Source organism: Embiotoca jacksoni, unplaced genomic scaffold (assembly GCF_022577435.1).
Source record: "Embiotoca jacksoni isolate LCO1_2020_lvr unplaced genomic scaffold, fEmbJac1.0.p SCAF_3, whole genome shotgun sequence".
Taxonomy (NCBI): domain Eukaryota; kingdom Metazoa; phylum Chordata; class Actinopteri; family Embiotocidae; genus Embiotoca; species Embiotoca jacksoni.
The window spans coordinates 1,287,501-1,300,908 of NW_027185381.1; the positions used below are offsets into that span (position 1 = coordinate 1,287,501).

Sequence of the window (13,408 nt, forward strand, 5' to 3'; positions counted from 1 at the left end):
TCGGATCAAAATGAAAATGAACTTTCAGCTGTTCATCAGTTTTTGTGCTGCAGCTGGTTGAAGCACAGAAAGCAGACGAGATTCACTCAGTGAAATACATGAAACAAAAAGATCGTACGGTAAACATAAGAAAACTGCTCCCAGATTTAAACACACTTCTGTAATCTACAACCGTTACTGAATGTTTATGTTTTATCAGGCTGCAGTTTATAAGAATCAAAAAAAGATCAAATTATTGTGTTTAAAATGACATAAAACAGGAAGATAAGAGACTTGAATCTTTATTTGGTCGTGTGCTACGTTTACCTGATTTCTGTGAATGCTTCACGTTCTTCTGAATAACGTGCTCTGAAACACGCGTGTGCTCGTCAGCTGGAGATCATGCTGGAGGCCAAAGTGTGGCGCGAGGCGGCCACGCAGGTGTTCTTCGCGCTCGGCCTCGGCTTCGGCGGCGTCATCGCCTTCTCCAGCTACAACAAGCGCGACAACAACTGCCACTTCGACGCCGTGTTGGTGTCCTTCATCAACTTCTTCACCTCCGTGCTGGCCACGCTGGTGGTGTTCGCCGTGCTCGGCTTCAAGGCCAACATCATGAACGGAAAATGTGTCGCTCTGTGAGTACGAGCTGCCGCACGCCGCAATCAGTCGATTCATCCATCATTTCGTTGTGAGGAAAACAAATTGGGAACTAAATTCCTTAACTGGACAATCAGCTGTAAGTCAATATGAAACCTTCACGTGATGTCGGGGATTTTCTACGTTACTGTAAATTTTATGTTTTGAAATTTGCGACTGTTCAATCAAAGAAATGGTGAAATGGTCTTCTGCTGCTGTAGCGAAAAAATGTCCCCTCGGGGATTAATAAAGTCACTACCTAAAATGATGAGATGAATTAATGATAAAAAATAGTTGAATTATCTATAATTATATGGTTTAAACAATTCATGTTGTTTCTGAAGGATTATTGTTGAACCTCCTGATCAAAACTTTATTCTTTTGATCATTATAACGTCTTTATGTTCTCCAGGAACACCAACAAGATCGTGGCGTTGTTGGGGAACGGCGTCGAAGCGAGCCTCATCCCCCACCACATCAACCTGAGTCAGGTGGGTCAGGTGAGCGTGGAGGACTACCATCAGATGATCGAGGTCATCAGAGGAGTGAAGGAGGACGAGTACCAGAAACTGGGCCTGGAGTCCTGCAGCATCGAAGACGAGCTCAATAAGGTGAAACAGAAAGTCACCATAGAGTCGCTGATTTCAAAGAGTCCTGCGTTCCAGTATCCATAGTAACGCACTATTTACATAGATAGCTGTAACCTGACTGCACCACAGGCCTGTCAATCAAACAGACACGCCCCCAAAAACAGGTCTTCTTGAATCTTCTTTTCTAATGAATGAGGGATTATTTTCAGATGGACCTCCAGAAAACTAATAAGAAGGAGTGACTTTAGCTAACAACACCGAGATAACTGATGGACACATTTTATTCACTTTGGATTTGATGAGAGAAGTTGAATGGGAGTCTATGGAGCCGGAGGCTTTTTGGAGCCGACCTCTAGTGGCACTCGCTGGGATTGCAGCTGAAGACACTTCTGGATCAGAACCATTTTACAGACCTGAAGCTACGAACTCTTTTATATCCAGTCTGTGTTATTATTACACTATTTGTTAGTGTACTGAGGAAAGTTTCAGTGTTCACACTTTAACGTCACGTGAGAGAAAGAAACGCCTCCACACCACATCGTAGATCTCACATCTCTCCAACAGGAACATAAAAGACACATTATTTATAAGTCTGGTGCCATTGAACACATTTAACCACCGGCTGTTTTTATGATGAAGTAGTAAAACATGCTACATGCAACAGTACATACTTTTTAAGGGTAGCTGCAGTCCGTACTAAAAGTTAAAAGAAATAGTATGAAATTTGGAACAAAGGGGATAAAAATCCATCTAGCAGCACGTCTGAATCTCCCTAAAGAACGTGTTTCATCTCGGCTGTTTGATTAACACAAAAACGGAAATCTAAAATGTTTAGTTTTACAGTAATATCATGTTGCTGTTTCACAATAAAAGAAGTCAAGGAAAGATGGAAGTATTTAAGTCTTCATCATATTTCTAAAAGGTGTCTGTCTCAGGTAAAAGCTCACCTGGTGAGTCTCTGGCTGTGTTAACTCTTCCTCCTCCTCCTCCTCCTCACTAACAGGCGGTCCAGGGAACCGGCCTGGCCTTCATCGCCTTCACAGAGGCGATGACCCACTTCCCGGCGTCGCCCTTCTGGTCCGTCATGTTCTTCCTCATGCTGGTGAACTTGGGCCTCGGCAGCATGTTCGGCACCATCGAGGGCATCCTCACTCCACTCATAGACACCTTCAAGGTCCGCAAGGAGTTCCTCACAGGTGAGGAGGCGTCGACCTTGAACCCGAGTCAGGTCAGAGGAGACCGTCTGAAGCCTTTCTGTGTCCGTGCTGTCGGTTCAGAGGTATTTGTGTTGTGTAAAGGGACGGTGAGACCGTAACGCATGTCCCAACAAATGATGTAATACGTGAAAATAAATCCTCCATGTGGGTGAACGAGGGTTGCGACATGTAGCCTGGTTGTGTTGCATGTTGAGGTGAGTTCAGTTGAATGTCTAAGAACTGTGAAGCAACTCCTGCAGGAAACAGAGCGTCCATGAACTCCACAGATATTCATCAACACAAACTGAGGCAGTCTGCAGTCCAACGGTTCCCTCAGAGAGGAGGAGATGAATATTAAACAAGTAGCTCCGCCCCAGAGATCTGATTGGTCAACTGTACATTTGGAACAAATCATCATGACATCACACACAGTAATTTAATGTCATACAATATGCAGTATAATGTAGTTAAGTTTCTATGTTCTGTATTTATTCAGTTGGAGACTGGAAATCCTCTCTGTTGCTAGGTGGTTGCTAAGGGTCAGACTACTTCCTGGAGTAGTAAACATTACGTACGTTACATAAGAGTCTACTGATTGTTTTACAGTTGTTAGTCATACCCCGTGTGTTGCCATGGAAACGGAGATCGCAGTAACACAAAGTTTGTATATTTTGAGAGCGAATGGCTCCACGATGTGACAATAACGACGTTAAAGGACGTCCCAGAGTGTAATATTGCCTAATTTAAGGGAAAGATTGGAGAGAAGTTGTAGAAGTTAACGGGTTTGATGAGCGATCCTGTCGGCTCGGTGGACGAAGTCGTCCCGCTCTACTTCAATATACCAACTTTATCTCTGTACGTACATCAGATATGAAAGTATGTCCGTCCTCTGCCTCTCAGTGGGATGCTGCGTGTTGGCCTTCTCCATCGGCCTCCTGTTCGTTCAGCGCTCGGGGAACTACTTCGTCGCCATGTTCGACGACTACTCGGCCACGCTGCCTCTGCTCATCGTGGTCGTCCTGGAGAACGTGGCGGTCGCGTGGGTCTACGGCATCGACAAGTACGTACACAACGTCATCATCTGCATATTGGCATTAAAAAAAAAGTACATTAAATTCCCCACTTGTTGAATCAGACATCTTATTGGCAGTTCGAACTCGTCGGTGTTTTTTTTTAAGGATTTAAAGGTAAAATATGAAGTCATCGTGTTTATAAAGCAGAAAAATGAAACTATGGTGAATTCTTGACCACAAACATGTGATCTCACCTCCCGCTGCTCGGCTTTGTTTTCCTCAGATTCTTTGAAGACCTGAAGGACATGCTGGGCTTCACGCCGTACCGCTTCTACTACTACATGTGGAAGTACATCACACCCATCCTGCTGCTGGTGCTGCTGTGCGCCAGCTTCATCCAGCTGTCCATGACGCCGCCGAGCTACAGTGCCTGGATACAGGAAGAGGTGAGATCACGTCTGGGGCGCGGCTCTCCCGGGACCGAGGATCAGTGGACGGGAGGAGTCCTCCGACTCGGTTGAACCTGGAACGAGTAGAAAGCAAATGAAAGGATTCAAAGTTCAAAGTTTTTGGAGGTTTCTGCTGATAAACATGTTTAGACGTTCTTTAGCTGGAGGACAATCAACAGGATGTGGTCGACCACACAGACGCTGCAGCACCTCGGTGGTTATTTTAAAACCTTCATGATGTGGAGCAAAGGCCAAACCAGACAACATGCCTCCACATGTTCTCTTTAATGCGTCCAGTGAGGCTAAAACGACTCGGCTCAGCAGAGCAGATAATCAGGATCACCTGCAGCTGATTGAAGCTCCTGAGGGAGCTCAGTGATTGGTCACCAGTCTTTCAGGTAGACACCTGAAACTCAGTTAAAACAGTCCAAGGAACATCTCCGAGTTTTTATCAACCAGCAACCATCAGTGATGTCATCATCCATCAGTGATGTCATCGTTGGTTTGTGAACTTTATGAATCCTCCAGTTCAGATTCTGTCCGTCACCATCTTTGCTAGTTCGGAGCGGTTTGGAGCAGGAAGTGACCATATTTGGACGAGCTGGGGGAGGAGCCAGCGGTGGATCTGACCGATCTGATCGGAAACCTGACGATACTACGTCCCGCCCACCGATAGCTGTAACCTGACTGCACCACAGGCCTGTCAATCAAACAGACACGCCCCCATGAGAAGTTGAATGGGAGTCTATGGAGCCGACCTCTAGTGGCACTCGGTGGTATTACAGCTGAAGACACTTCTGCATCGAAACCATTTTTCAGACCTGAAGCTACGAACTCTTTTTTTATCCACCCTGTGATTACTACAAATAAGGGCTTTCATGAGACTAATTTAGCAATAGACTTAACATCTATTTATTTAAATGAGATAATTACTTTCAGCAGTCTTGTATCTCCATGTTTTTATTAAGTAGTATTTAGGAGCTCGGGTGGGTCACATCACCTGAAACTTCTGCTGACGTCATAAAAAAAGTGACTCACCACGACTTCCTGTGTCTCCTCCAGGCCACAGAGAAGACGCTGAACTTCCCTCCGTGGGGCATCGTGGTGTGCATCTCCCTGGTGGTGATGGCCATCATGCCGGTGCCCGTCGTCTTCGGCCTGCGCTACTTCAATATCATCGACGAGAGCGCGAGCGGCCTCTCCACCGTGTCCTACAAGAAGGGCCGCATCATCAAGGAGAGCGCGCGGGCGGGAGAGGACGACGACACCAGCCTGATCCGGGGGAAGTCTCCCAGCGAGGCGCCCTCGCCGATGCCCGGCAACAGCATCTACCGCAAGCAGAGCGGCGGCGGCGAGGCGGACACGGCGCCCAACGGCCGCTACGGGATCGGCTACCTGATGGCCGACATGCCGGATATGCCCGAGTCGGACTTATAGACTGACTGTGGTTGTAAGCCCCCCCGCCCCCTCTCCGGCTGGCCGCCTCCACCCTCCACCCTCCGCGTGCGTTTAGTCGGCCGTATCTTCAGTGTATTTTTCACCTGTTCTGTATATTCTCTGTAGATATAGTCTGCTCTCTTCTTTGTCGTCTCTGAACCTTATATGACTGTCTACCTTAAAAAGAAAAAAAGGTTTGGGTATGAAATCCTTGTGTGATCCTTCACCCGTTTGCTTGGCTGTGTCCCCCCCCCCACCCCCCCTCCTCCATCCTTGGAGATCCTGCAGGAGAGAATAGGTGTAAGCAATAAGGTGGACCTACTGGAACAAGAGTCTGCAGAGGAGCAGGTCAGGGAGTCAGGAGGTGTGTGTGTGTGTGTGTGTGTGTGTGTGTGTGCACATCATGACCCCTGACCTCTGGCCAACAACAAGCACTGAGATTCAGTCTGTAGCAGTGAAGCCGCTCTGAAAGGAGACATGACGCGAGATCATTTTCCTGGAAAACGTTCAGGTCAAACTGAGAATGGCCTTTAAAAGAAAAACACCCCCGTGATTGTCTGAGACAAAAGTGTGCCTAAGTAATTTATATTTGTTTATAGAATACACCACGGACGTTGTATATTTAAAGTATTCTGTAAATATAATATAAATATTATAAATATATTTATCTGAATAGTTTGGATATCAGATTGCAGTGTTTTTAAGGTTCAGACGTACTTCAAATCCTTTAACTCTCGTCTCTTTGTTTTTTACTAATGTGCTGTCAGTGTTGGTAAGGATTGAGTAAATAATGTAAATAATTTTTTCCATGAAATGGCTTCAAATGCAAATGTCTTTTTCCCCAAATTAAAGATCAAATATGGTCCAAACCCTCAGACTGATGTTTTCATTGGAGCAGATTTTTGTCTCTTTGATTGACAGTTCTTCTCAGACTGTATTTCAGGTTAAATAAGATGTACGCCAACATTACTCTAAAATTAGACATCAAATGTACAATATTCATTTTTAGAAATAAAACTGGAAACAAAACTTTGTAAAGAAAATCACTTAAACGTTTACACTTCTTCCTCTGCTATCGTTTGTTTGGTAAACATAAACAACATAAACAAACAAACAAACAAAGAGCCTCGGTACATAAAATAGTTTTTACTGACTTGTTCCGTTTGACATGACGACAAATGGCGACTTTAGAAAACAGGACATGGAAACATGTAGAGAGCAGGCAGCATTATGAGAAGTCCTTCATCCTGTTTACTGGTGTGGAGTGATCAAGCTCACTGGTAAACAAACAAACAAACACAAATACTCATGGAAATAAATAATCAACACTTTTTTTCTTTTGGCTTTTTTTTTCCCCAGTTTCTGTTTGTCTTCATAATCCAAGTAAACAAATGTGTATTTATCCTGAGCAGGACGTAGTGGATTTGAACATCTGACCTTCCTCTCAGCCCTGATAACAATAACAACAACAATAACAACAACAACAACACAAATCAAACGTCTTTGTCCCTTTTAGAAAAATGTCTCTTGTCAAAAATTAAACTGAGATTGTCTTCATGCAGTGAAACATGGTTCAGGATATATTTAGTGTTCATTGTCAACAAAATAAAATAAAACATGTTGATTGGTTGCCGTGGGTTTCTGTCATCAGGGAACTGAAACGTTTCTGAAACTGTCCCGTCAGCGTGTCACAGCGACGCGTTGATTCCTTTTCACTCTGGAAAGAAACTTAAAAATCAAAATGATGCAATTAACTGTGTTCCACTTACAAACTCGTTGTATGTTTGTAAAACAGTTTAAAGAACTTCATCTTGTCTTGTAAAATGACAACATGATGAGACCATCTCACCACACGGCTTCACTAACATCAGATACGTGCTCATAATAAACAGAGTGGCCTGTGTGTTGTTTTGCTGGCTGATAATCAGCTTCTCCTGAGCGGCTGTCAGAGCGGAGACATGAAAGGAGTGAACTCGAGAGCAGAGACGGGAAATGAGACGGCAGGCGACAGGTGGAGTCCTTCGGTGTGTTTCATCTGAAACGTGGGTGAAGCTGAAGGAAACTGAAGAGAGCTGAAGTGGTCGAGGGCTCCTTCAGTGTGGTTGCCATGGTGATGCCTGCAGTAGTGTCTCTTTCTCTGCTCTGACGGTACAAATGAACATATATGATGATCTCCGTGTCACTCACACAAACAGGTAGCATGTTTACAGTGCTGCTGTTACTACGACAACCACATCTATTTCTACTTGTAATGTAACATTGAATGCAAATATGCATCACTTCATTTTTTTATTTGGAACAAAGGTACAGTCGTGTAGTTTGTATTTGGTCTGGTTTTTATATTTAAATACAAACCAAAAAAACCTATATTCTTATTGATACCATTTATATCCACACGTATAGACACTGCTGTCTAAAAACACACACACACACACACACACACGCACACACACACACACACACGTGAAAATGTGTAACTATGATTATTAATATTGTAATATACAACATTCATTTGTATATTATAGTATACATAAATGAATATATATATATATGTTTTTGTGCATATGAGTGTGAGTGTGTGAATATACATCATGTGTATAGTTGAAGTTTAGTTGACTTTAACCACTAAAAGTCACTAAAATACTTCATACTTCATAGTTCTGCATTCCTGCCTCTCCAAGTTAAATGTTGTACTTTAATAGTTTCGGCAAAGACACAAACATAAAACCCTCATACAGTGTAATGCATGTTATGCTATATATTTAAAGGAACCTAAATAGTTGCTGAAAAGCATTTAAAATTCTGCTTGCATGTAAATTAGCAGGCTAATCAAAGCTTAGCTATCATATATTTATATATATATATATATATATATATATATTTATATATTTCCCTTCCTGCTCCTCTTCTTTTCTCTCTCCGTGCTCTCGTTTGTCTTTGCATCACGTCAATAACCATATTTTGCTGTTTATGTCATTTTTGTGCTCACGTGTTTTGTTTTAGAAAAATATATCCAAAATACTAATAATGACAATAATATCTGAAGAGATAATAACACCTAATAACAGTAGCTCAAGAAGTGAGGGGACTTTAAGAATCTGTTACAGTCCATCAGATCAGTGTGCTGTGATTTGACCTGATTTGATTCTGATCACTTTATTTCAAAATCCTGATTGGTGCACAGGAGTGTGTGATGTCATGTATTTAAGAAAAAGGGTTTTCACATACAATTACACAATGAAATGCAGCTCACTATTGTCCTACCACTTTAAAACAATGACCTTTAACAAGTTATTTGCAGCGTTGCTATAAAAAGAGCAAAATGAGCAGATGTGCGTTGCGGTGAAGAGATTGAACATACGGACCGGCGGACTCAGAGCTGGTGGAGCTGCTCTCTCATCCTGGCTGCGATCTGCTCTCTCTTGGCGCAGTGCTTCTTCAGGTCTTTGACCTCCATCGGCAGCGTGCTGTTCCACACCATCAGCACGGACTCCTCATCTGAGAGCCGGCACACAAACACACACTTCAGACCGGTCCAGAAGAAAAAGTCACGCGACTGTTTTTATACAAGTGTGTCACAAACAACGAACCGTCACACTCACCATCGTGACTCTTGTCCTGTGGGAGTCTGCGGCCCAAAGCCAGCACCACGTTCTTCCAGTTTAGTGTTTCTGTTCATGAGATAGAAATAGAAACGTTAATAAGAGAGTTCGTAGTTAAAGGTTAGTACACAAACTAATACAAAGAGAGAGCAAACTGTGAGCGGCATGCTGAGTCGCTTCAGCACAAAAACACCATGAATCCAAAACAAAACAGAAACCAGCTGTTTAAAAGCTTTTTGTTTTCATCCACTCACAACTCTGAGCTGGAACACTTCAGTATATAACCAGAGGAACAACAGCACATATTTGCTATTTCAGATTTTTAGACCAAAAAGAAAAGTTGTACCGTAACGAATACGAAGCAGATCAGTGAGAGTGTCCAGGAAACACCACTCACATCTCTTAATGTCCTGTGACTGTCAGCGTTTCACATTAAACATCAACAGGTGATGTGTAACAGTCGGTTGCATTAGACAGCACAGATCTCAACATCCAGTATGAAGCTCTAATCTGAAGTGGAAGCTCAACTAAATCTTTTTTCCTTTGTAATATTGATACGTGGGCAACATGGTGACATCCCTGAGTGTATGAGGTCAGCCTGTGGTGTAAGAAGGAGGTTTTCTGTTGGTGTTGTCATAACAACACTACATCCACAAGATGCATGAAGACCTGAGGACCAGATCAAAGTAACACTGAGTAACATGTGAGGACCCACGTATGAGTGCAGAGGCGATGCAGCGGACCGAGTCGCAGTGCGGTCCCATGACCTGCAGCGTCTGGTGCTTGGAGAGCTCCAGCAGCAGCAGGTGGCCCCCCCTAGTGCCGATCCAGAGAGCTGCAGCGCTCTGCACCAGCAGGGCCTTCACCGTGGCCCAGGAGGGCGACGCCTCGGAGGGCAGCTCCGCCCCGCCGCCCTGCCGGCCTCTGCGGCCGGAGTCGTGTCTGCAGGGAGAGGACATGTTAACACACTGCGTATGAAACATGCCAAAAAAAAAAGACAATACGTGTGTGTGTGTGTGTGTGTGTGTGTGTGTGTGTGTGTGTGTGTGTGTGTGTGTGTGTGTGTGTGTGAGACCTGATAATCTGAGCACAGTTGATGCAGTCCACCATCCTCTCGCTCCTCTTGTCCCAAACCTCCACGGTCGGCGTCCCGGCTTTACTCAGGTACACGTATTTATCCACAACCATCCGGGACACACACGCCTCACTGCCCTGGGACCGCTGCTGCCTGGACACACACACACACACACACACACACACACACACACACACACACACACACACACACACACACACAAGACCTTTTTCAGCTGCGTCCAACAACCTTCTCCTCTCTAACCTGCATGTGAACTAAATCTTCTTCGCCGCCTCGTATTTCCACGTGACTCCGACTCACTGGGAGACGAGGCTCGGCCTCGTGTCGACGGTCTTGACGACGTCGTAGTCGACGGCGAAGGACAGGATCTTGGTCCCGCAGCCGGCCCACACCGACCGGCTGTCCAGCGAGTGCCCCGACTGACCCAGACACATGACGGGCGTGTTGACGGTGCCCACGGTCACAGTTTTCACCGGCTGGCCGTTCTCCTGCTGGGAGGAGCAGAACGAAACCAACGTGAGGTCCAAAAACTGCAGAAATCATCTGAACGCATTATCAGAATATAAAAAAAAGAAGACAAAAGAAGCAAAATGCTTCTCTGAGAACAAACACCGTGGCTCCTATATTTATTACTTATGTATTTAAGAGATACGACTTTATTAATCCTGCAGAGGGGAAATTTAAGTTTAAGAATACAGGTAGGAAGAGATAAGTACACAGAAAGAAAAATTACAAATACAGATGGAATAAAAAGAAAATAATCTTCTGAAATTTTTTTAAATAATAAAAACCAATGCATAAATAAACACACGCAAGCAAGTTACGTATACAAAATAAATGAAACACCTTGATTATTTATTGTTATATTTATCCGTGTTTATTTACCTTGAGAACAGAGTCCTCATAAACACTGAGGATTCCATCTGCTGTTCCAACCAGCAAATAATTCTTTCTTTGGCTGAAAAGGAATCAGGAAGAAGCAAAACCGTCCTGTTACACACTATAATATACGCACTATAATATACACACTATAATATACGCACTATAATATACGCACTATAATATACGCACTATAATATACACACTATAATATACGCACTATAATATACGCACTATAATATACACACTATAATATACGCACTATAATATACACACTATAATATACACACTATAATATACGCACTATAATATACACACTATAATATACGCACTATAATATACGCACTATAATATACGCACTATAATATACGCACTATAATATACGCACTATAATATACGCACTATAATATACGCACTATAATATACGCACTATAATATACGCACTATAATATACGCACTATAATATACGCACTATAATATACGCACTATAATATACGCACTATAATATACGCACTATAATATACACTATTCACTGCATATATAACAGTCACATTTTAATCTGACTTTCTGGATGTTCCCTCACATAAATAATCATTTAACACATTGTACTTACATAAGAAATTCAAATAGGTAAAAATGATGTATCAAAATTACATTACTATGTATTTACAAAAAATAGGAGGAATAGACGTAAGCTCCTTTTGATCAGTGATCTGTCATCAGTGATCTGTCATCAGTGATCTGTCATCAGTGATCTGTCATCTGTCATCAGTGATCTGTCATCAGTGATCTGTCATCTGTCATCAGTGATCAGTGATCTGTCATCAGTGATCTGTCATCTGTCATCAGTGATCAGTGATCTGTCATCAGTGATCTGTCATCAGTCATCAGTGATCTGTCATCAGTCATCAGTCATCAGTGATCTGTCATCAGTGATCTGTCATCTGTCATCAGTGATCAGTGATCTGTCATCAGTGATCTGTCATCTGTCATCAGTGATCAGTGATCTGTCATCAGTGATCTGTCATCAGTCATCAGTGATCTGTCATCAGTCATCAGTGATCAGTGATCAGTCATCAGTGATCTGTCATCAGTCATCAGTCATCAGTGATCTGTCATCAGTGATCTGTCATCTGTCATCAGTGATCAGTGATCTGTCATCAGTGATCTGTCATCTGTCATCAGTGATCAGTGATCTGTCATCAGTGATCTGTCATCAGTGATCAGTGATCTGTCATCAGTGATCTGTCATCTGTCATCTGTGATCTGTCATCAGTGATCTGTCATCAGTGATCTGTCATCAGTGATCAGTGATCTGTCATCAGTGATCTGTCATCTGTCATCTGTGATCTGTCATCAGTGATCTGTCATCAGTGATCTGTCATCTGTCATCTGTGATCTGTCATCAGTGATCTGTCATCAGTGATCTGTCATCTGTCATCAGTGATCTGTCATCAGTGATCAGTGATCTGTCATCAGTGATCTGTCATCTGTCATCAGTGATCTGTCATCAGTGATCTGTCATCAGTGATCTGTCATCTGTCATCAGTGATCAGTGATCCGTCATCAGTGATCAGTGATCTGTCATCAGTGATCAGTCATCTGTCATCAGTGATCAGTGATCTGTCATCAGTGATCTGTCATCAGTCATCAGTCATCAGTGATCAGTCATCAGTCATCAGTGATCAGTGATCAGTCATCAGTGATCTGTCATCAGTCATCAGTCATCAGTGATCTGTCATCAGTGATCTGTCATCAGTCATCAGTCATCAGTGATCAGTCATCAGTGATCAGTCATCAGTGATCTGTCATCAGTCATCAGTCATCAGTGATCTGTCATCAGTGATCTGTCATCAGTGATCAGGCAGCAGTTTGTTTCACACATGCTTACGTGCGATGAGGGTGCACATGGAAGTACAGCGAGGTGACGGAGTCGGTGACGCTCTGCAGATGGTGCCAGGTCCACGTGTCCCGCGTGCTGATGACCACCAAGGAGCCGGACTGGGTGCCCGCCACCAGCCAATCACAGGCCTCGTTTGGGATTTGAACCGTCACCAGGCCCAGGACGGGACTGGTGTCGACTTCCTGTTTGAAAGGAGAGAAGGCGAACTGTTAGGTGTGCTCGTTATAATAATATTCTACAATCCGATGCCACTGGAGTATCTCGTATCCCTCTGGTGCCTGGGCATTTTGTCTCTCTTTCCTAGATACTGCACTACTGTGTTTGACTGAGCATGTGTTTTCCCAGTGGAGATTTTTCCAGAGGTGGTTTTTCCGGTGGAGGTTTTCCCAGTGGAGGTTTTCCAGTGAAGGTTTTCCCAGTGGAGGTTTTCCAGTGAAGGTTTTTCCAGAGGAGGTTTTCCAGAGGAGGTTTTCCCAGGGGAGGTTTTCCAGAGGAGGTTTTCCAGAGGAGGTTTTCCCAGGGGAGGTTTTCCCAGGGTAGGTTTTCCAGAGGAGGTTTTCCCAGGGGAGGTTTTCCCAGGGTAGGTTTTCCAGAGGAGGTTTTCCCAGGGGAGGTTTTCCAGAGGAGG

General features: G+C 43.7%; 2 protein-coding genes across 4 annotated transcripts in view; one reads left to right on the top strand and one right to left on the bottom strand.

Annotated features, from left to right (window-relative positions):
• The window catches only part of slc6a15 (solute carrier family 6 member 15), a 20,398-nt gene extending 14,229 nt beyond the window's left edge, over positions 1–6,169 (top strand). For both annotated transcript variants that reach the window (XM_069163033.1, XM_069163034.1), the window contains exons 7-12: positions 373–614; positions 1,028–1,226; positions 2,209–2,401; positions 3,302–3,461; positions 3,698–3,860; positions 4,926–6,169. In XM_069163033.1, coding sequence (XP_069019134.1) covers positions 373–614; positions 1,028–1,226; positions 2,209–2,401; positions 3,302–3,461; positions 3,698–3,860; positions 4,926–5,300 — 1,332 coding nt within the window. In that variant the 3' untranslated portion in view covers positions 5,301–6,169. The remainder of the gene's footprint in view (positions 1–372; positions 615–1,027; positions 1,227–2,208; positions 2,402–3,301; positions 3,462–3,697; positions 3,861–4,925) is intronic.
• Positions 6,170–6,426: 257 nt separating this feature from the next.
• Positions 6,427–13,408, bottom strand: part of lrrk2 (leucine-rich repeat kinase 2) — a 44,577-nt gene continuing 37,595 nt past the window's right edge. For both annotated transcript variants that reach the window (XM_069163030.1, XM_069163032.1), the window contains 8 exons: positions 12,769–12,962; positions 10,884–10,956; positions 10,299–10,489; positions 9,978–10,130; positions 9,618–9,844; positions 8,903–8,971; positions 8,666–8,798; positions 6,427–7,442 (listed from right to left, as the gene is read on the bottom strand). In XM_069163030.1, coding sequence (XP_069019131.1) covers positions 8,674–8,798; positions 8,903–8,971; positions 9,618–9,844; positions 9,978–10,130; positions 10,299–10,489; positions 10,884–10,956; positions 12,769–12,962 — 1,032 coding nt within the window. In that variant the 3' untranslated portion in view covers positions 6,427–7,442; positions 8,666–8,673. The remainder of the gene's footprint in view (positions 7,443–8,665; positions 8,799–8,902; positions 8,972–9,617; positions 9,845–9,977; positions 10,131–10,298; positions 10,490–10,883; positions 10,957–12,768; positions 12,963–13,408) is intronic.